General features: G+C 47.1%; 1 protein-coding gene across 4 annotated transcripts in view; it reads right to left on the bottom strand.

The window, feature by feature from the left end:
* DIXDC1 (DIX domain containing 1) overlaps nt 1–21,862 on the bottom strand; it is a 93,614-nt gene that overhangs the window by 21,401 nt on the left and 50,351 nt on the right. For 3 of the 4 annotated variants that reach the window (XM_077249759.1, XM_077249758.1, XM_077249756.1), the window contains 3 exons: nt 20,313–20,562; nt 18,828–18,932; nt 296–408 (listed from right to left, as the gene is read on the bottom strand). In XM_077249759.1, coding sequence (XP_077105874.1) covers nt 296–408; nt 18,828–18,932; nt 20,313–20,562 — 468 coding nt within the window. Of the gene's footprint in view, nt 1–295; nt 409–14,363; nt 14,855–18,827; nt 18,933–20,312; nt 20,563–21,862 lie in introns of those variants that run through there. The other variant, XM_077249760.1, reaches the window with a different exon arrangement.

Genomic DNA, 21,862 nt, shown 5'->3' with positions numbered 1-21,862 from the left:
TTCTAGGAGGAGTAACAGAGGGGCGGCACAATGAATTGTAAAGATTATGCTAAATTTTAAGGGGGGAAAGCGCCAATTGTTCTATAGAAACCGAGGTATCAGGAGAGGCGTCAGACCCCCTTTAGGGACCACCTTGGGAACAGGTAGACCTGACCTCGGCATAACAGAGTTGGGCAGAGATCAGATGAAAATTCTGGTGCGCATGCATCACTTTTTTGACCACTCTTAATAAGGGGTGTGGTTTAATGACAATGGGTGTGTCCTACCAGGAAGTGGGCGTGGCTTGCAGCCTCACCTTTCGCGGATATGCTCTCCTCGCACTGTATGATGGTAATCTCGGCCTTCTCTTCGCACTGGAGCCCGTTGACCTCGGATTTTACGCTGTGCACAGGACTTGGCGACGCCAGGCTGAAAGCGAACATATCGGAGGGTTACAGCTCAGACGCCCTCCCTGGTATGAGAATACGTCACTGCAATGGCTGGAGGGATTACGGGGATATGTGACCCCGCGCTGATCACGTGGCCGGCCACATCACACACGCAAGATGTATGCAGCCACTTCTGGCTGCGCTTTTACGTCTCAGGCTGCAAGAAATGGTTCATTTATGGGTCCCCACTGAATTATGGGAAATTACAGCTGTCAGACGAGCTTCATCCATAATCATCAGACAGTGCAATCGCATTAGTCTCCAGGGGGGAGTGGGCTTAGTGGGGTCTAATCCTTTATACAGAGACCCTGATCATCTGCCGGGGTGAAACGTAACCCTGACTGGTGAGAAGGATTTTACCTACACTGTGCAGAATTATTAGGCAAGTTGGATTTTAGAGGATTATTTTTATTATTGATCAACAACCATGTTCTCAATCAACCCAAAAGACTCATACATATCAAAGCTTAATATTTTTGGAAGTTGGAGTGGGTTTTTTTTTAGATTTGGCTATCTTAGGAGGATATCGGTTTGTGCAGGTAACTATTACTGTGCAGAATTATTAGGCAACTTAATAAAAACCAAATATATTCCCATCTCACTTGTTTATTTTCACCAGGTAAACCAATATAACGGCACAAAATATAGAAATAAACATTTCTGACATGCAAAAACCAAACCCCAAAAAATTAGTCACCAATATAGCCACCTTTCTTTATGATGACACTCAGCAGCTTCCATCCATAGATTCTGTCAGTTGCTTGATCTGTTTACGACCAACATTGCGTGCAGCAGCCACCACAGCCTCCAGACACTGTTCCGAGAGGTGTACTGTTTTCCCTCCCTGTAGATCTCGCATTTTATGAGGGACCACAGGTTCTCTATGGGGTTCAGATCAGGTGAACAAGGGGGCCCTGTCATTATTTTTTCTTCTTTGAGACCTTTACTGGCCAGCCACGCTGTGGAGTAGTTGGAGGCATGTGATGGAGCATTGTCCTGCATGAAAATCATGTTTTTCTTGAATGATACCGACTTCTTCCTGTACCACTGCTTGAAGAAGTTGTCTTCCAGAAACTGGCAGTAGGTCTGGGAGTTGAGCTTCACTCCATCCTTAACCTAAAAAGGTCCCACAAGTTCATCTTTGATACCAGCCCATACCAGCACCCCACCTCCACCTTGCTGGAGTCTGAGTCGGAGTGGAGCTCTCTGCCCTTTACTGATCCAGCCTCTGGCCCATCCATCTGGCCCATCAAGAGTCACTCATTTCATCAGTCCAGAAAACCTTTGGAAAGTCAGTTTTAAGATATTTCTTGGCCCAGTCTTGACGTTTTATCTTATGTTTCTTGTACAAAGGTGGTCGTTTTTCAGCCTTCCTTACCTTGGCCATGTCCCTGAGTATCGCACACCTTGTGCTTTTTGTTACTCCAGTAACGCTACAGCTCTGAAATATGGCAAAACTGGTGGCAAATGGCATCTTGGCAGCTTCACGCGTGATTTACCTCAATTCATGGGCAGTTATTTTGCGCCTTTTTTGCCCAACACGCTTTTTGCGACCCTGTTGGCTATTTGCCATGAAACTCTTGATTGTTCGGTGATCACGCTTCAAAAGTTTGGCAATTTCAAGACTGCTGCATCCCTCTGCAAGACATCCCACAATTTTGGACTTTTCAGAGCCCGTCAAATCTCTCTTCTGACCCATTTTGTCAAAGGAAAGGAAGTTGCCTAATAATTATGCACACCTTATATAGGGTTTTGATGTCATTAGACAACACCCCTCTTCATAACAGAGATGCAAATCACCTGATTTACTTAATTGGTAGTTGGCTCTCAAGAAAAAACACCAAAAACAGGCAGAGATGCTTACCTGTCTGAATAGGCCTCAATACTAATGCACAAGCAGGATGCAGCGGACCCAAATGAAATAGCAAATGCACAGGTGCAATACCTGATGAGACAGCCAGCCTTCAATAAGGGTTTGGCCGTGTGGTGCACCCGTGCACTAAGATAAAAACTGTATGTGGCGTGTTCACACAGGGAATGCAGGCATCTGGCTCCAGCCTATTAATGACGCCCTATGGCGGGCTGCCCAGTGCCAAAATGCATCCCGTGTGAACAGAGGCCACAGTGTACAGAACCAATTGGGCCCAGCTGCACCCTGCAAAAAGATATACGTGCAAAAACAAAACATATAAATATATGTAAGGTATTGGTTGATATTCTGGCCATAATATGGAAGCTGGCAACCCACGTCAAGGGTCCTTACTTATTGCCAGTCCTACACTAACATGAAAAACACCAAAAAAGGAACAATCCAAGAAAAAACACCAAAAACAGGCAGAGATGCTTACCTGTCTGAATAGGCCTCAATACTAATGCACAAGCAGGATGCAGCGGACCCAAATGAAATAGCAAATGCACAGGTGCAATACCTGATGAGAGTTGGCTCTCAAGCCTGAACAGCTTGGAGTAGGACAGCATGTATAAAAAGGATCATGTGATCAAAATACAACTTGCCTAATAATTCTGCACGCAGTGTATTAGTGAGACAGACGCATTGGAAGTAAGGAGCCTTTAAGAAAAAGCAGAAACTCGGGACATAACTGGAGATGGGGAAAACCATGATTAATGCAGACAGTGATTCTACTTCCCACTTATCAATGAATACTTTTCTGTAATTATAAGGAAAGATGAGGTGGGAAAGTGTCCTGTAACATTAACTTGGGAAAAGTCAGGTTATTAATAATTGTCCTTGCCTCCACAAAACTGCATGGTCTGACACCGGGAGACCACCTAAGACCTGCCGAATATCGGGAATACCTCAAAAGGAGTGCTGTAACCAGAAACAGCCTTACAAGACCTGCCGTATGCTGAGAATGCCCCACAAGGCCTGCCGTATACCGGAACACACCCCACAAGACCTGACGGAAACACCCCACAAGACCTGCCGTATACCAGAAACACCCCACAAGACCTGCCGTATACCGAGAACACTCCACAAGACCTGCTGTAAACCGGGAACACTCCACAAGACCTGCCGTATACCGGGAACACCCCACAAGACCTGCCGTACACCGGGAACACTCCACAAGACCTGCCGTATACAGGGAACACCCCACAAGACCTGCCGTACACCGGGAACACTCCACAAGACCTGCTGTAAACCGGGAACACTCCACAAGACCTGCCGTATACCGGGAACAACCCACAAGACCTGCCGTATACCGGTAACACCCCACAAGACCTACCATATACCGGGAAGACCCAAAAAAACCTGCCGTATACCGGGAACACACCACAAGACCCGCCGTATACCGGGAACACCCCACAAGACCTGCCATAAACCGGGAACACTCCATAACACAAGCCATATACCGGGAACACCCCACAAGACCTGGCGTATGCCGGGAACACGCCACAAGACCTGCCGTATACCAAGAACACCCCACAAGACCTGCCGAATACCGGGAACACCCCACAAGACCCGCCGTATATTGGGAACACCCCATAAGACCTACCATATACTGGGAACACCCCACAGTACCCGCAATATACCAGAAACATCCCACAAGACCAGCCATATACCGGGAACACCCCACAAGACCTGCGGTATACCGGGAACACTCCACAAGACCTGCCGTATACCGGGAACAGCCCAATATTGAGACATGCAGTCTCCTAACACAAGGCTTTATCAGATATCAGGACGTCTCAGTTCCCGGAGGTTTGGACACATTTCTAAATGTGGAATAGATGAGATGTCCCCTATATGCAGTGACAGATCACCAGGTGGCAGCTTCTGATCATGCAGCCAGATGCTCTTATCTTGATAGGACGGATCTTCCTATTCAACAGCTTAAAAGGCCAAACACCTCATTAATTCCAGCAGCTGGGCCCGTCCGGAAAATTAATTTAAAGAAAAATTGTGATTAACTCTTTTGAAGCCATAAACTAATAGAATTAATCTGAGCAGCGTTATGTTTCTATTGTTGGCTTCAAAGGAAGGAGAACGGAGACTTAATTGAAATATTCATCTGTGGCACCTGCCGAGCAGAATCCTGCGCTGGAGCCGGCTCCGCACCCTGCAATCTGCCCACCCATCAATATCCCTACTAAACAGACAAGAATCACTGCAAAATCCAAAACCTCTATAAAATCTAACATACTTTAATGGATAAATATTATTACTGATTTTACAGCAACTGCTCCGCCATTACCAGAGCTCCCATGGCTATGCTTGTGAACAGGGTGCAACCCGCAACTACCAGACATTTATGGCATTTACAGTCAAAATGTTATATATGGCCCATATAGGGCAGCCCCTATAACCAGTGACAGATTGGTGCATCAGGGGGACCTCAGGGCTTATAATCGGCCAGGAAAGAGGGAGAGAGACAGCAGGTGAAGGTTAAAGCTGTAAATATGGTGGTTGGGGGGCAGAAGAGTGTTGGAGGTGGAAGAAATGGGTTTTCACATTGCTTTTGAAGGTTTAGGAAGTGGGTGAGAGTCTGACGGATGAAGGACACAGAGGTATTGTCACGACACAGTAGCAAGGTATCCCGGGCCTAGGGGTTCCTTCCCTATCCCTAAAGCTAGGGGCGACCTAGCTATCCCTACTCCTCAGATTATTTCTGATGGTGAAGAAGCCAGGGCCACGTGCCTTACTGAGCTCCTGAATCATAACTTACCTGTCCCCTCCGGCACAGAGGGACGTGGGGAGTTGCTGTGTATATGAAGACACAAACCAGACTAACAAGGGAAGACGTACAAGGATAAATGAAAATACCAATACTACAAAATATGCACTCACAAACAACACAGTGGAACGCCGGGAAGTAAAGGGAGGAAAAAACAAATAGAAGAGGATGAGGATATGCACACAGACAAATCACCAAGCAACAATCTCCTGAAAAACACTCCAAAACGCCTCAACAAACGACCAAGACCTCCAGCTCCAACCAGGCAGAATAGAACTAACTTTGGCAATGCCTGATTGCCAGAGGGGAGTCGCCAACACTGAACAGCTGAGACCATCAAAACACAAAAGCTAAAGGGACTCTAAACTGAACAGATTAACCCCTGTGCTGCTGGCAGAAACCTCCACTGTTTAATATGAAGAAGTGCTTCTAATTAGTGCAGAGAGTACAAGAAATCATATGCTATGGTTATCTGGCTCCTGTCAGTCACAGTAAATTCGTGACGATTGTAAGCAGGGTTTTAGGAGGTCCAGAGATTACATATGGGGAAATATCAGGTGTTTAGGACAGAGATGTAAGGAAAGGACAGGTTATGGACTGGAGATTACATGTGGGGAGGTATCAGGAGATTAGGGCAGAGATGTATGGGGAGGACAGGTTATGGACTGGAGATTACATGTGGGGAGGTATCAGTAGATTAGGGCAGAGATGTATGGGGAGGACAGGTTATGGACTGGAGATTACATGTGGGGAGGTATCAGTAGTTTAGGGCAGAGATGTATGGAGAGGACAGGTTATGGACTGGAGATTACATGTGGGGAGGTATCAGGAGATTAGGACAGAGATGTAAGGAGAGGGCAGGTTATGGACTGGAGATTACATGTGGGGAGGTATCAGGAGATTAGGACAGAGATGTATGGAGAGGACAGGTTATGGACTGGAGATTACATGTGGGGAGGTATCAGGAGATTAGGGCAGAGATGTATGGGGAGGACAGGTTATGGACTGGAGATTACATGTGGGGAGGTATCAGGAGATTAGGGCAGAGATGTGTGGAGAGGACAGGTTATGGACTGGAGATTACATGTGGGGAGGTATCAGGAGATTAGGACAGAGATGTATGGGGAGGACAGGTTATGGACTGGAGATTACATGTGGGGAGGTATCAGGAGATTAGGGCAGAGATGTATGGAGAGGACAGGGCGATGGTACAGGGGAAAAGGCAAAGGAGTAATGTCGAAAAAGGTAATTTACCCAGGCAATAGAATTGAAGATAGATTGGAGGAGGCAGGAGGATGTTCTAGTAGTCTCAGGAGGAGATGATGAGGACATGCATTAGCATTTTTGTTGACTCTAGTTTGAGCATTGGAGAAACGTTTTGAGGTGGAGGCACAGGAGGTGACGTGCGGCTTCAAAGAAAAATATGAGAGTCATGCATCATATGGCTATCCTGGGGTATCCTCAGTGCCTTACAGGTAAGTGTAGAGCCATTTATCTCCTCCAGACTGCAGTGAGAGGGGAGAACCAGGGAAGAGCGGGGGACACAAGTATCCCGTGATGGCAGCAGTGGGACCAACAGCCATCTAGCAGGTGACAGGCTGTTTAGGCATAAATTCCTTATAGAATGTTTTTTTTTCCTATTAACCCACTTTCTTTAGTTCTGTAACCAAATCAGTGCACCTCCTCCCTGCTGTGCCGCCATCTACAGTACTTGTCACATGCTGACACATACTGTACACGTCTCCTTTATATCTTCATCAGACGCCGTATAGCACTTATATATTATGTATGGGATTTTACATGAGTTCAGACAAAGCCAGAAAACAAATCCTCGGGAGAATTCTTCACATGCGACGTCTTCCCACTAACCGGTGTCAGTCCGGGTTAATAATTCATCTCATTTATTAGACCAGCGATCTGCAGTAACAAATTGCAGGGACCGAGACAGAAATGGAGGTCGTGGGCGATATGTATAAATCCTGATCAAGACTAATAAGATCAATACGACACGACAGAAAACTCCAGAGCTGCGGTATTTATCAAACTCAGCAGAAGCTGAAATCACTGTGTAAGCCGCCTGCATATGGCGGCACATGTGCACCGCCGCTTTATAGGCGACAACACCGTCACTGCACCTGCATACTACACTTCTGCAGGCCTGACATTCTGCATGTGCCGCCATATCACGCCATTAGTTTTTTCTTCAAAAATACACATGAATCTGAGAAAAACTTCTGTATCACATGAAATTTCATCAAAGAAAATGTGTGGTCGGAAAGCAACCTATTATTCAATCACTGTGTTTGTGGTTTATGTATTTGTTTTACATGTTGATAACTTTTTTAACTTTCATATCAATCTTTTTAAGTGAAAATCTAACTTCTTGCAATTCTCACACTGGCCACTAGTCCTAATACTCAACTCCTACATCCTCTTGGACAAACTGACTGACTCAGGCCCTGCTGTTTGTAGAGAAGTGTTATCTGTGCATGCTGTATTCTGGGCAAAGGTCCTTGTACAGAAGGAAGAGGTGAGCTGTGACATCACCTATTGTGAATGGTGGATCCTGTGTTATCTACTGTATATAGGAGGTGTTATCAGTCATTGTACAGGAGGAGGAGGAAGTGAGCTGTGACATCACCTATTGTGAATGGTGGATCCTGTGTTATCTACTGTATATAGAGGTGTTATCAGTCATTGTACAGGAGGAGGAGGAGGTGAGCTGTAACATCACCTATTGTGAATGGTGGATCCTGTGTTATCTACTGTATATAGAGGTGTCATCAGTCATTATATAGGAGGAGGTGAGCTGTGACATCACCTATTGTGAATGGTGGATCCTGTGTTATCTACTGTATATAGAGGTGTTATCAGTCATTATACAGGAGGAGGTGAGCTGTGACATCACCTATTGTGAATGGTGGATCCTGTGTTATCTACTGTATATAGAGGTGTTATCAGTCATTGAACAGGAGGAGGTGAGCTGTGACATCACCTATTGTGAATGGTGGATCCTGTGTTATCTACTGTGTATAGAGGTGTTATCAGTCACTGTACAGGAGGAGAAGGTGAGCTGTGACATCACCTATTGTGAATGGTGGATCTTGTGTTATCTACTGTATATAGAGAAGTTATCAGTCATTGTACAGGAGGAGGAGGTGAGCTGTGATATCACCTATTGTGAATGGTGGATCTTGTGTTATCTACTGTATATAGAGGTGTTATCGGTCATTGTACAGGAGGAGGAGGTGAGCTGTGACATCACCTATTGTGAATGGTGGATCCTGTGTTATCTACTGTATATAGAGGTGTTATCAGTCATTGTACAGGAGAAGGAGGTGAGCTGTGACATCACCTATTGTGAATGGTGGATCCTGTGTTATCTACTGTATATAGAGGTGTTATCAGTCATTGTACAGGAGGAGGAGGAGGTGAGGTGTGACATCACCTATTGTGAATGGTGGATCCTGTGTTATCTACTGTATATAGAGGTGTTATCAGTCATTGTACAGGAGGAGGAGGAGGTGAGGTGTGACATCACCTATTGTGAATGGTGGATCCTGTGTTATCTACTGTATATAGAGGTGTTATCAGTCATTGTACAGGAGGAGGAGGTGAGCTGTGACATCACCTATTGTGAATAGTGGATCCTGTGTTATCTACTGTTATATAGAGGTGTTATCAGTCATTGTACAGGAGGAGGAGGGGAGCTGTGATATCACCTATTGTGAATGGTGGATCCTGTGTTATCTACTGTATATAGAGGTGTTATCAGTCATTGTACAGGAGATGTGTATAGATCCTGGGCAATATCTCATTTTGCAGGGATCCAGGAGGCAGCATACCCACATTACGGGTTCTTTAGTGTCAACGAAAACGACCTCTAGTTCTGGGACTCGCCACAGAGAAACTCTTCCTAACAGTCACAAAGTTCCACTTTCCTTCTAGGACGCTGTAAACCGAGGATGTCTCTGCCTTCAGCCTTATTTATGGAGTATAATCAGTCTTGTCAGTATGAATTAATCACAGGAATGACAGATGCGTTTCTGGAAGGAGTTTCCTCTTCTGAAGAACATCAAAGGGCGGACGTGCAGCCGATATTCTGGCTTTCCTGAAGTATCAAGAGACTACTGAGGATTTTACGACCTAAAATATATTTGCTTTTTACACGTCCTCTGAGAAATCACCGATCCTTCACCATCACACCCTGCCTACGACAAGTCAAATTAGTGAAATATATGGGACGCGGGGACCATGTAGGAAATATTACTGTAATGTCTATGATATGGGATGTTTATATTACTGTGTATAAAACATGTTATATGCTGATAAATATTGCTGACAGAGAAGTGCGGGGAGGCTCCTGCTGCAGACAGAACAGTGGGGGGAGGCTCCTACTGCAGACAGAGCAGTGGGGTGAGGCTCCTGCTGCAGACAGAGTAGTGGGGGGGAGGCTCCTGCTGCAGACAGAGCAGTGGGGGGAGGCTCCTGCTGCAGACAGAGCAGTGGGGGGAGGCTCCTGCTACAGACAGAGCAGTAGGGGAGGCTCCTGCTGCAGACAGAGCAGTGGGGGGAGGCTCCTGCTGCAGACAGAACAGTAGGGGAGGCTCCTGCTGCAGACAGAGCAGTGGGGGGAGGCTCCAGCTGCAGACAGAGCAACGGGGGAGGCTACTGCTGCAGACAGAGCACTGGGGGGAGGCTCCTGCTGCAGACAGAGCAGTTGGGGGAGGCTCCTGCTGCAGACAGAGCAGTGGGGGGAGGCTCCTGCTGCAGACAGTAATCTTACTGCCACAACAAGATTATTTTTTATAGATTTTGCATTTTTATTGTAATATCATACAAAATAGCGTTGATTAGCAGAGGATATCAAATATGCCAGTGAAAAATTTTACATCAGAAATTTGTTTACGTCACCCTGCCCTCTTTTCACCGCCATGCCATTTTCTAACCCACACACACACACACACACACACACACACACACACACACACACACACACACCTACATTTTTCCATAAGGAATTGGGGCACAAGAAACTCTTTTTGTAATCACTGGGTTCTAGGAGGGTACTGGCCCGGACTCGGAGATTAGCAGCTCAACCAGTTTTCCAGCCTTGGCCTTACTGTAATGGGGTAAGGTATTTGAGGCCATCAATAGTCACAGGCTACTAGCTGATAGTATGGTGCCTGTGCAGGGGCGTACACATATGTGCCAAATTTTAGTGCTGCCGTTGTGGGAGGTGTCCACTTTTCCTTATGGCCGTGAGGCCGTTTTCACATCATGCCCTCTCCATGCTGCCTGAATGTGCGTTTGGGCTCCATCATCGAATGAAGCATCACAGCATCACGCAAAAAAAAAAATTGCTGATTTTTAGGAAATTTTGGGAGGTTTCATTGGCGCCCAGGAGATCTTTCAGTTCAGCTGAGACTCTACAGCTATGGTCTGTGTTACTAGACGTACAGTAGGCCCGCTGTGCCCCTTTATGGTTTCTGTAGACCCCCTGTATGTAGGGACGACAGCTCTGTATTAATTCATGGGTCGACGCGTTTCACAAGTTATATTAGAGCTGCACATGGGCAATGCTGGGCCCATGGGGCTCTATAGTACTATATGGCTATGTACCATGGATCCGAGGCAGGAAGCAGAAGGCCTTGTGTTGGGCGTCTGATGAACGCGCCTATCGGACCTAGCTGAGAATAATCTGCAGCGAGCCTGTTGTAGACTTGGTAGTGCACATACATCGTCTTGCTCCCATTCCCTAGTGCTTCATACAAGACAGCGATGCTGAAATTCACGGCACTGGGGTGATATCTATACCCTGTGCTAATGGAGAATGATGTCACCCTAAGAGCACAGTGACGGCAGGGTGACTGCCATGTGTAAGGTGAGGGCTTCACCGAGAGGGAATGGGTGGAAATAGATTCATATCAGTACCGTTATAATGAGTGCTGCAGACATAGCGCGTGCTGATAATATGCACAGATGTCTGGGGGATCGTCGCCCTAAAAGCCTCCAAGCTAAAAACTGTAGCCAAAAAAACAACCACGTAAATGCACCGCCATATAGGAGGACATACAGCGAGCGTCTGATGATATACAGCATCCAGAAATACAAAGTGATCACACTAAATAAGGGGCCACCGGCCACAGTTGACCTCTGGATGGGGTGTTAGGGCCTGAGGGCCTGCGATCGGCTCCCCTGTGGGTTTAGGTGGAGGACCAATATTGTACGTCTGTCATGAGCCGCCAATCAAAAGTAGAACAAAGCGCGAAATGTACGAAAAATCTATAATGAATGACTGCAGCTGATAAGAGAATGCACATGACGGCCCAGTGGGGCTATGGAGACATGACCTGTATTACCCTCGCACCGCTCTGCGTTATGCCATGTTTGTTATGTGGCTTGCTGTGGTACAACTGTCTGCAGCCCGTGCACCCAACGCGCTCCGCACCCTGCATCATTTATGTGTTTGGCAGCTAAAGCGTCCATATCCCACCCAATATAAACCCTCACCAAGACCAAGGGGTCTTCCACAACCTTTTTCTAACAACGCCCTGTCCACTGGTCACTGAAGCCACTGATTGCCGGCAGGATCGGGTGACTGATGGATGGGACGCCATGACTTCCAGGTGGATGATATGGTGTCAGTCACCTGAGCCTGCAGCCCATCAGTGGTCAGAAGGTGGAATGGATGGGACGTCATGACTCCTGGTCCCAGTAGGGGGGGATAGAGCAGCGGGGAAGAGGAATGGTAATTAACACTAATTTCTTATTACAGTTGATAAACTGAGTAATAAGTGTATGGCCGGGGTCAAACATGGAGCAAAAAGTGTAAGGTTAGCAAGTCATACTGCCCCAAATATGCCAAAATGGAGGTATTAAAAAAAGCTCAAAATCTGAAGAATGATAACGGTGTTCTTACTCCATAGAGTGTGTACATCCACCACTGCCGGAGCGGACTGGTGGGGGGCTGGGTGTGTTAGCCCCTCCAATCTGATATTACTGAACTGTCCTTATGACTTCATATCTAATTAATCATAATGCCTCTGAGGGCATCAGGGCCTTATAATGGCATTAGGCAGGGCAGGATTTAAGGATATGGCCAATTAGGCACAGATGAGAGAGCTGTAAAAAAAGCCACGTACCATCTGTGCCGTAGCGAAGTCATCAATTACAGCGAGGCACATCCTGCACCTCAAATACAGCCATAACGCTGACATATCCGCGGACGGGTCCCTCCCTAATCATCCTCCTGGCTCGGGATATCTCCAGATGAGCAACTTAAAAATAAAGTTGTGTTCTTCTGTCGGGTGTTGTTTATGCTCTATGTGTCTATGTGCAAATGTATGGGAGGTCCTAAGGAAACTGGCTGGAAGGGGAGGGTGGGTACATCTGTACCGAGAACTGGGCGGTGGTCGCCTAATGATCTCCAAACGTGACTGTCCGTTCTATGTGTCCGAAACATGGCACCCGGCACTGCAGAGGGGGACACTGACTATTCAACACAACATCAGATGTGCCCCTTAGAAATCAATGGAAACTGACCCAAAAGTCCCAAGATAGCAAGTTATCATTCTGTCATTGCTGGAGAAACTTCCACCACTGGGACCCCAACCGCTCCGGATCATGTAAAGCTGGAATGCATATCCTCGACCACCACTCTGTTCAGGTGGTGAAATGTAGACTCCCAGTCTCAAGATTGGTGGGTGTCCGAGAGGTGGAACCCCCCCGGCGATACGTCAGTTATCACCTATCCATAGATCCCCACCGATCTGGAGCATAGAAATCTGCAATGCCCCATCTGAACGGAGCGGTGGCAATGTATGGAGCAGTGCTGCACATAACTGGCGCTCTCCTCAGATGGCAAACTGCTATTCCTGGGTTTGGTGGGGGTCCCACAGGTGAAACCCCCCGTGATAAGTCAGTCATCACCTATCCAAAGATCCCAGACGATCGGGAGCTTAGAAATCTGCAGTGCCCCATCTGAATGGAGCGGCGGCGCACATTCTCAACCACTGCTCTGCTCTCAGATGGTGAACTGCAGACTCTCAACTCAGGTTCGGTGGGGGTCCCAGTGGTGGACCGCCCCTGAGAGAAGTCAGTTAGTTCCTGAAGATCCGAAGCAGAGACATCTGCAGCGCCCCGTCTGAACAGAGCGTTGGCGATATATGGTGCTGTGGTGGTGCACATAATCATCTGGTGCTCTGCTCAGATGGTGAACTGCAGATTCCCACCCTCAGGTTCAGTGGGGGTCCCAGTGGTAGACGGCCCCCTAGAAAAGTCAGTTAGTTCCTGAAGATCTGGAGCAGGGACATCTGCAGCGCCCCGTCTGAACGCAGTGGTGTGGCACATAACAAATTGTCGCTCTGCTCGGATGGTGTACTGCAGATGCCCACCCTCGGGTTCAGCGGGGGTCCCAGTGGTGGACCTCCCCCGTGATAAGTTAGTTAGTACCTATCCTTAAGTTCCTGAAGATCTGGAGCAGGGACATCTGCAGCGCCCCATCTAAACGCAGCGGTGATGCACATAACAAATTGTCGCTCTGCTCAGATGGTGAGCTGCAGACGCCCACCCTCGGGTTCAGCGGGGGTCCCGGTGATCAGTAAGTTATCACCTATCCTATGGATAAATGAAACTTGCCATCTTGATGAAAACCTTTTAAGTAACGGTAACTGCGTCTGTCCTACCGCCTCACACCCTTGTGCCAGTCATCACATGGCACAAGCATCTCGTGCTGACGGGCGCCCTACAAAGAAGCAGCTTGTGAATACAGAAGACATAAATTACATTAAACCAAATGTTCTATATCCAGCATGTGAGACCTGCACGCCCGCGGGTATCTCCGCAAGCTCTGCCTAAAGACCAAAACTTCAGACTCTGCAGGGCGGTAATGCCCAAAAGCCACATTGTGACCGCAGCGTGAAGAACGCAGCAAAACCGGCTGCAATTCTGCCCGGCTATTACTTGCATTTGACGGTGTCACAACCTATTGGTCTCATCCCCCGGACGGTATTTGCAACTGGTGGCGGCAGATGCAGCATCAAGCAGGGTGGCCTGTTTGCCGAGACAACGGTGTGACGCCAGAAGGTGGTCCTGCGGGGGGCAGACGTGTACACGTCCATGGTGCCACACACCTAATGCCGCCTGTGATCATTAATAATGGCGGTACTACAACATATATATATTCAGAATGCCAGCATGTGGGAAAGGTGCAGCATGAAGCGGGTGACATCCTCCTCACCATTTCACCAGCTTGCCTCCCATGGTTCGGATTCAAGCCTTTGGCATCATGCAGTCTGTGCAGCCGCCGTGCGTGGTTTACCAGCCGCGTCCCCTCCAGATGCTGCTACCTGTTTACCGAGCCCGGCGCTGCTGCGATCCCTCCATCATCTGCACTTTGGCGGCTGATTCGTCCCTGGTCTCCGGCACATCAGACCTTCCTGGGCGGTTTTCATTCCAAGCCCCCAGCTCCATCCCACCCTGCAGCTTGTTTTCCCTCTGTGGCAGCCTTCTAGGTGCGGGCAGGGACGGAGCTCACCGCAGCCGAGGGGGCACACACCGACGGCATCGTCTTAGCACCGGTACAATGCAGCCGTCCCCGCAGCCATTCACTGATCCTTCTCCTGCTTCTTCCCCTCGTCCTGTCACCCGGAGCCGTGCAGGAGAGTCATCCCACCCAGCATCACAGAAGATGAACACAGGCTCCGGAGGAGGGGGAGGGGACGCTCCGTCCAAGAGGCGGAGGAAGGGACGGCGGGTACCCGGGGACGCCGCGCAGTACGAGAGGCTGCTTTGGCTTCTCCTATCCGAATTATTAATATTCACAGGAACAGGATGGAAGAACGGAAAATACAGGAAAGTGTCTGATCAGTGACCCCAAACTTATAGAGACCAAGGCGCAATGATGGATGATAGACAGATAGATAGATGGATGGATAGATAAATAGATAGATAGACAGATAATAGCTAGCTAGATAGATAGATAGATACACAGATAATAGATAGATAGATAGATAGATAGATAGATAGATAGATGGAAAGATAGATAGATAGATAGATAGATAGATAGATAGATAGATAGATAGATGGAAAGATAGATAGATAGATGGATGGATGGAAAGATAGATAATAGATAGATACACAGATAATAGATAGATACATAGATGGATAGATAGATAGATAGATAGATAGATAGATAGATAGATAGATAGATAGAAAGATAGATAGATAGATAAATGATAGATGGATAGATAATAGATAGATGGATAGATACATAGATAGATTATAGATGGATAGATAAACAGATAGAAAGATAGACAGATAAATATAGATGATAGATAGCTAATAGAAGATGATAGATAATAGATGATAGATAAAGATAGATAGATGATAGATAATAGATAGATAATAGATAGAGATGGATGGATAGATAATAGATAGATAATAGATAGAGAGAGAGAGAGAGAGAGATAGATAGATGGATAGATAATAGATAGATACTGAAGGTAGGAGACCCCAACGCACGTTTCGCATTAGCTTCTTCAGGGGGGAATAGTGCGTTGGGGTCTCGTACCTTCAGCAACCAGGTCAATAAGATGAGTATACCATCTTTTTCACCCCATGTCTGATTATTATTATCTTACCATGTTGTTCTATCAGGCTTCAGTACTGATTTGTTCTGACTTCAGTGTAATGGTATCTTATGCCTTATGACTACATGCATCATTTGTTTGAATAATCTCATACCTTGTCTTATACATGTCACTTACCCCTTTATATTGTTTGCAATGACTGGCTCTTCCTAGTTCCTTATACCTTTCCCACTTGGGACTTTTAAAGGGACCTTATACCCCTAAAGATTCCTCATGAGCTCAGGGTTTTTATGAGCCACCATCTGCAATAATGTGACTGGCTCCTGACCTGTGTAAAGTATGTGTATCTTGCCCTACTTGGTTGCGTGAAGGTGCTTTGCTGCTCTTTCTCCTTTCTGATTTGTGTATTACCTTTTATTATGCTTTTTATTAATTGTTATAATAAAATTTATACTTTTTAGTATTCAGTAAAAAACTTCCATTTTTTTTCGGTTTTCTGCAATTTTGGAAGTGCCAGTAGTATAGACCTTTTTTTCTTTTGGAATTACTAGTGTTAGGCTGGGGTCACACATTCGGCTCGCGTGTAACAAGTGTCCGCGGTGCGTCTGCTGAGAGGCCGCTTATTACATTTCGCCGCATTGCTAATAACTTGATTAACTATTGTTAATGGCCGCATGCTTTTGTGGGTGAAACAGCTGTTCCCTGCAAAATCGAGCAATTGCTACATGAGTCATTAGAAATCCATGTGGTTTTCAGATGCAACGCGGCTGCTCTATCTTTCCTCATCCCTGCCTTCCCCCATTTGGCCTTACCCGTACCCTGCTCCATTCTGCCTCATCCCTTATCATTCTCCAGCTAGCCACGTCCCAACCCTGCTCCATCTCACCTTACTCTACTCCTTCATGCCTTACTCCATTTGGCCTCACCCCTTACCCTTCTCAGGTAGATAAGCCTCTATAGTGATCTATTTGGCCTCACCCCTTACCCTTCTCAGGTAGATAAGCCTCTATAGTGATCTATTTGGCCTCACCCCTTACCCTTCTCAGGTAGATAAGCCTCTATAGTGATCTATTTGGCCTCACCCCTTACCCTTCTCAGGTAGATAAGCCTCTATAGTGATCTATTTGGCCTCACCCCTTACCCTTCTCAGGTAGATAAGCCTCTATAGTGATCTATTTGGCCTCACCCCTTACCCTTCTCAGGTAGATAAGCCTCTATAGTGATCTATTTGGCCTCACCCCTTACCCTTCTCAGGTAGATAAGCCTCTATCGTGATCTATTTGGCCTCACCCCTTACCCTTCTCAGGTAGATAAGCCTCTATCGTGATCTATTTGGCCTCACCCTACTCCATTCTACCTTACCTCTTACCCTGATCCATTCAGCCTCATCCCTTACCCTTCTCCAGCTGGCCAAGCTTCTAGCCTGCTCTATTTGGCCTTAACCTACTCCATTCTACCTCACCTCTTACCCTGATCCATTCGGCCTTACCTCTTACTCTTCTCCAGCTGGCCAAGCCTCTACCGAGCTCTCTGTGGCCTTACTCTGCTCCATTCTACCCCACCCCTTACCCTTCTCCAGCTGGCCAAGCCTCTACTGAGCTCTATTTGGCCTTACTCTGCTCCATTTGGCCTCACCCCTTACCCTTCCAAGGTAGCCAAGGCTCTATCGTGATCCATTTGATCTATTTGGACTTACCCTACTCCATTCTACCTCACCTCTTACCCTGCTCCATCCGGCCATACCTTTTACCCTCCTACATTCTGCCTCACCCCTTACCCTTCTCCAGCTGGCCAAGCCTCTACCGAGCTCTATTTGGCCTTACTCTGCTCCATTTGGCCTTAGCCTACTCCATTCTGCCTCACCTCTTACCCTGCTCTATCTGGCCATACCCTTACCCTACTCCATTGAGCTCACCCCTTACCCTTCTGCAGCTGTCCGCACCCCTAACCTGCTCCATCTGGTCTCATCCTGTTGTTGGGGAAGTATCCAGCTGAATTTCTTTTACCCTGTGTTGGCACACAGTGACATCAATGGGCCATCCATGTAATGTAGCTGCGCTGTGCTCTTGTCTATCAAGGGGGAGACCTGAGCAGGAGATCCTTCTCCTTTGCATTGATTACCCCCGTAGGTCACATGAAAAGAGATTGCCTGAAGGTGGCCGACTGCGATCGGCTAGTGAGCCTTCGGATGCCAGTCACCCATTTATGTTTTATAGTTGACTGATTTTTTCCAATAAATGTCTATGGCGAGGACAAATGACAAATCCCCAAATTCTGTGATACTGCGCCGTCTGCTCCGCAGTATCGTCCCCTGGTGTATGTGATCCATAGAGCTGCATTCAGCATAAGATAGGTAGACATGATTGCTCGCTTATGTGGCTGATCTGAATGCACGTGCCACAAGGAATGCAGGGCGCCATCATTATGGCAGAATTATTATATGGTCTGTAGTACCCACCATCAGGCTGCTGTTTGCAATTTTACGGTATTATGTAGTAGTACGACACAAGTGAAATAGCCTTTAAAGGGGTATCTCCATTTTAACAACCACAACATAGATGATAATGTGCTGATCACTGGTGGTCCCCAGACAATGGATGGAACATGTGCAGCCAACACTCCATTCAAACGAGGGACTTCAGTGCCTAATTCCTGAGATGGGTGTGAGCCCCAGTAGTCAGCAAGATATCACCCATGCTGATGATAAAAGATAAGTGGAGTTAAGCAAAAAAGATTTGTAGGTCCAGCGGCCATACTGGTTGTCTCTGGCCACAGGACCAGAGCGCTGCGGAGACCCCCACAACGTCACGATGCAATGTACACATGGCATGGTGGAGGCCGAGTGATCAGAAGAGACGCCGCCAGAGAGGACGTGACCACTGGATTGGGGTCTTGCTAATCTTTTTGCTCAACTGTAGAGATAATTTGCTGAGATGGGAATTACCCTTTAAAGGGCTCCATTCACTTCTAGGGGAGATCAGAAAACTGCAGAGCAGTCGTGTGTGCACAGTGACCACTCCATCATTGGCCCAGTTCTATCAGAGGTAGCACCCGCATCTGTCAGATATTTAGGACCTCTCCTATAGATCAGTGATGACGATGGCGCCTCTTACCCCGATGACTCGGATGGAGAGCGACTGCCTTGACCTTCGTATTGCTGCACCATTGCCCGCACGCTCCAGTACGGGTTTCCAATCTCTTCTTCCACGCTGCTGTTCCTGTAGATTATTATATAATGTTAACATCCAGACTCATATATTGGCGAATAGCTCCGTACCTACATATACTCCCCCTGACCCAGCTGACTGCTGATAGAGGGGCCGCACTGTGAGGCGTACCCCACCGCTGCAATCGTTATCCCCCAGCTATAATGTTCTCACCACTGCTAATACCTCCTGCCAGCAGACAGTGCTGGAAAGAAGGATCGGGCATGACGGACTACAACCCCCATCCTTTTATTTTCCACGTCTGGCAGCAGTTACGATCCAATGCACACTCAGTCAAACAGAGCATGCATGTGAATGGGGGATTCATTTTTGTAGAATGTGCGCTCGGCTGATAGGTATACTGTCACCTTTAGTTTGCCCCAAAATTATATAAGAAAGATAAGGTTTAAGGTAAGAAGATGGGATTGATTTGAAGAAGAGTGCCACATCTGACCACAGGCTGGTTCCGGTATTGCAGTTCAGTATCATTTACAGATGAGACGCAATAGCATGCACATGTGCGGTGAGGATAAAATACAGGGATCCATGCTGGTGAGTGGCCCTGATTCACAATGTTTGGGGCGTTCTGTGGATTTCACGTCACCCTTTGCACGAGTCGTGATCCCTCTGTTCTGTCCCATGGTTGGGATGATTGGTATTTTACTCCTCCTCGCTTTGTGCACGGTTTTTATACCGCTACCCTCGGCCATTACAGCTGTGATTTATACCTGGCAGGAATAACTCTGCCGCCGCACAGGAATAAACGCGGACAATAAAGCTGCCGCCTGGCGGTGATGAGGCCTTATATCTCTCAGCTGCTGCACGGAGAGCAGACAGAGAGGGATTCATCGGAGGGGGAAACAATCTGCGGACCGCTGCTCTCAGTGTAAATGACGGCACTGAGAAGCCTCGACTCGTCATCTACTCCGATTTCCATTCAATTCCTACCTGAGAATCTGGGTAATGATGGAAGATAAGACACCGTACCGAATACTGATCACGGTCCCCTGACACCTTGCAAAATGAATGTCTGCACTGTTCTTAGAAAATAGTATGCAAAGATGTAGCAGAGCCGAACGGGTCGTTGCCCACTGGAATGGAGGCATGAGAGATTTCTGCACATATCACAGGAATCAGCCCGTGTCATGCAGGTAATGACCCCTGGTGATGCCCCCCACTGCTGCAAACCTCTGCAATAATGGATTGGGCATGTTGGAATCCATCACGCATCATACAAGGTGCTTATAGAATGTGCAATGTCAGTATCTCTCCTGCCCTTTCCCAACCACTATACACAAGTGACTGGGGGGTTTGATCTCCAATAGCCGATCTTCTTGCCATCCCTTTGAAAATGCCCTGTGCACATCTCACGCTGTCACTGACCGCGGTTACCTTTGTCGATAGCGGAAAACATCTCGTCCTGAGCGCGACATGTCCTGGCGAACCTCTGCGAGGGCGGCGGCGGCTCCCTGCGCCATGGCTGTGGTGGAGTGGGGCCTGTGATGGGCAGAATGAGCGGGCTGGCTCTTCCCTGGCGCACCCAACGCGCCATGATTGCTGGATCGTCCGGACACTGGCTTGAAGTGAGCGGCTAAGGTGAGTACGAGTCTCATGATGGACTTCAGGTTTCCCTCCACAATATCTGTAGTTAGACAATGACATAGTTTAGAGGTGGAGGGATTTCCAGGACTGATGTATTGATGGCCGATCCTTAGAAGAAGCCACCGATATCAGACCAGTGGTGGTCCGACCTCCGGCACCCCACCGATCAGCCGTGACCAGGTCCCAGATGTACGGTTTATGGAGCCGTACACCATGTAGTGGCCGTTCTGCGGTACTGCAGCTCAGCTCCTGTTCAGGTCATTAGAGGCTTTCTATTCTGTATCTGATGCAGCCATTCTCTATCTGAGCCATCCCCCCTATCATCTCTCATGGGAAGCCCTGTCTCCAGATTTCTCCTCTCCTCCGCCTTTCCCCAGATCTTTCTGACAGTCCATCACAGTAAGTGAGTCCTCCCCAATAATGGGAAGAGACAAGATTAACCAGTTCATGACCACAGGCACATTTGCATTTTCACACATGTGAACGAAAAAATTTAAAAAAAAAATTGAAATCATTATTTCCTCTTTTATTTTATGTGATATGTGGGGCCAAACTTTTATGTCCTTTTAGTTTCCCATTATTAGATTTTTTAAAGACAACAAAGGAGCACTATGATACATTTTAAACTGTGCTCTCCTTTCCGTAGTAATTATTCTTATGTATCACGCACACGGGCATTTTTTTTGTGGGTCAGAGCGAGAGACAGTTGTCTGGACTAACATTTCCTTCCTTCCCCATTTTCCTTTCCCCCTTCTCTTCTTTGGCTTCTTCCCTTCCTTCTCTTCTTGCTTTTTTTCTCTTCTTTCTTTCCTTCCCTTCTATCTTTCTCTTCCTTTTTTCCTCTTTCCCTCCTTCATTTCCCTGCCTTTTATTCTTTACCTTCTTTCCTCTCTTTATTTTATTTCATTCCCTTCTTTCCACCCTTCACTCCTTCCTTCCTTTCCTTCTCTTTTCTTTAATTCCCATCTCTCATTTTCTTTCCTACTTTCTTTCCTTTCCTTTCTTTCTCTTTCCTACCTTCCTTTTGCTTCCTTCCCTTCTTTCTTTTCTTTCCTTTACTTTCTTTACCATAATTGCTTCCTGTCCTTCTTTCCTTCACTTCTCTCTTGTTTTTGTCCTGCCTTTCTTTCGGTCTTATCCTTTATTTAACTTTTCTTCCTTTACCTTATTTCCTTCCCTTCTTTGTCTTCCTTCATTCCCTTCTTTCTTTTCTTTATTTCCTTCCATCCCTTCAGTTCTCTGTCATTTCCTTCCTTCCTTTCCCATCCCTTCTATCTCCTTCCTTCCTTTCACTTCCTTCCCTTCTTTCCTTTCCTTCCTTTCTTTACCTTATTTCCATC

This window comes from Ranitomeya variabilis, chromosome 4 (genome assembly GCF_051348905.1).
Source record: "Ranitomeya variabilis isolate aRanVar5 chromosome 4, aRanVar5.hap1, whole genome shotgun sequence".
NCBI classification, from domain to species: Eukaryota; Metazoa; Chordata; class Amphibia; order Anura; family Dendrobatidae; genus Ranitomeya; species Ranitomeya variabilis.
The sequence above is the reverse complement of the archived record's forward strand: the minus strand, read 5'-3'. Positions and strand labels throughout refer to the sequence as shown.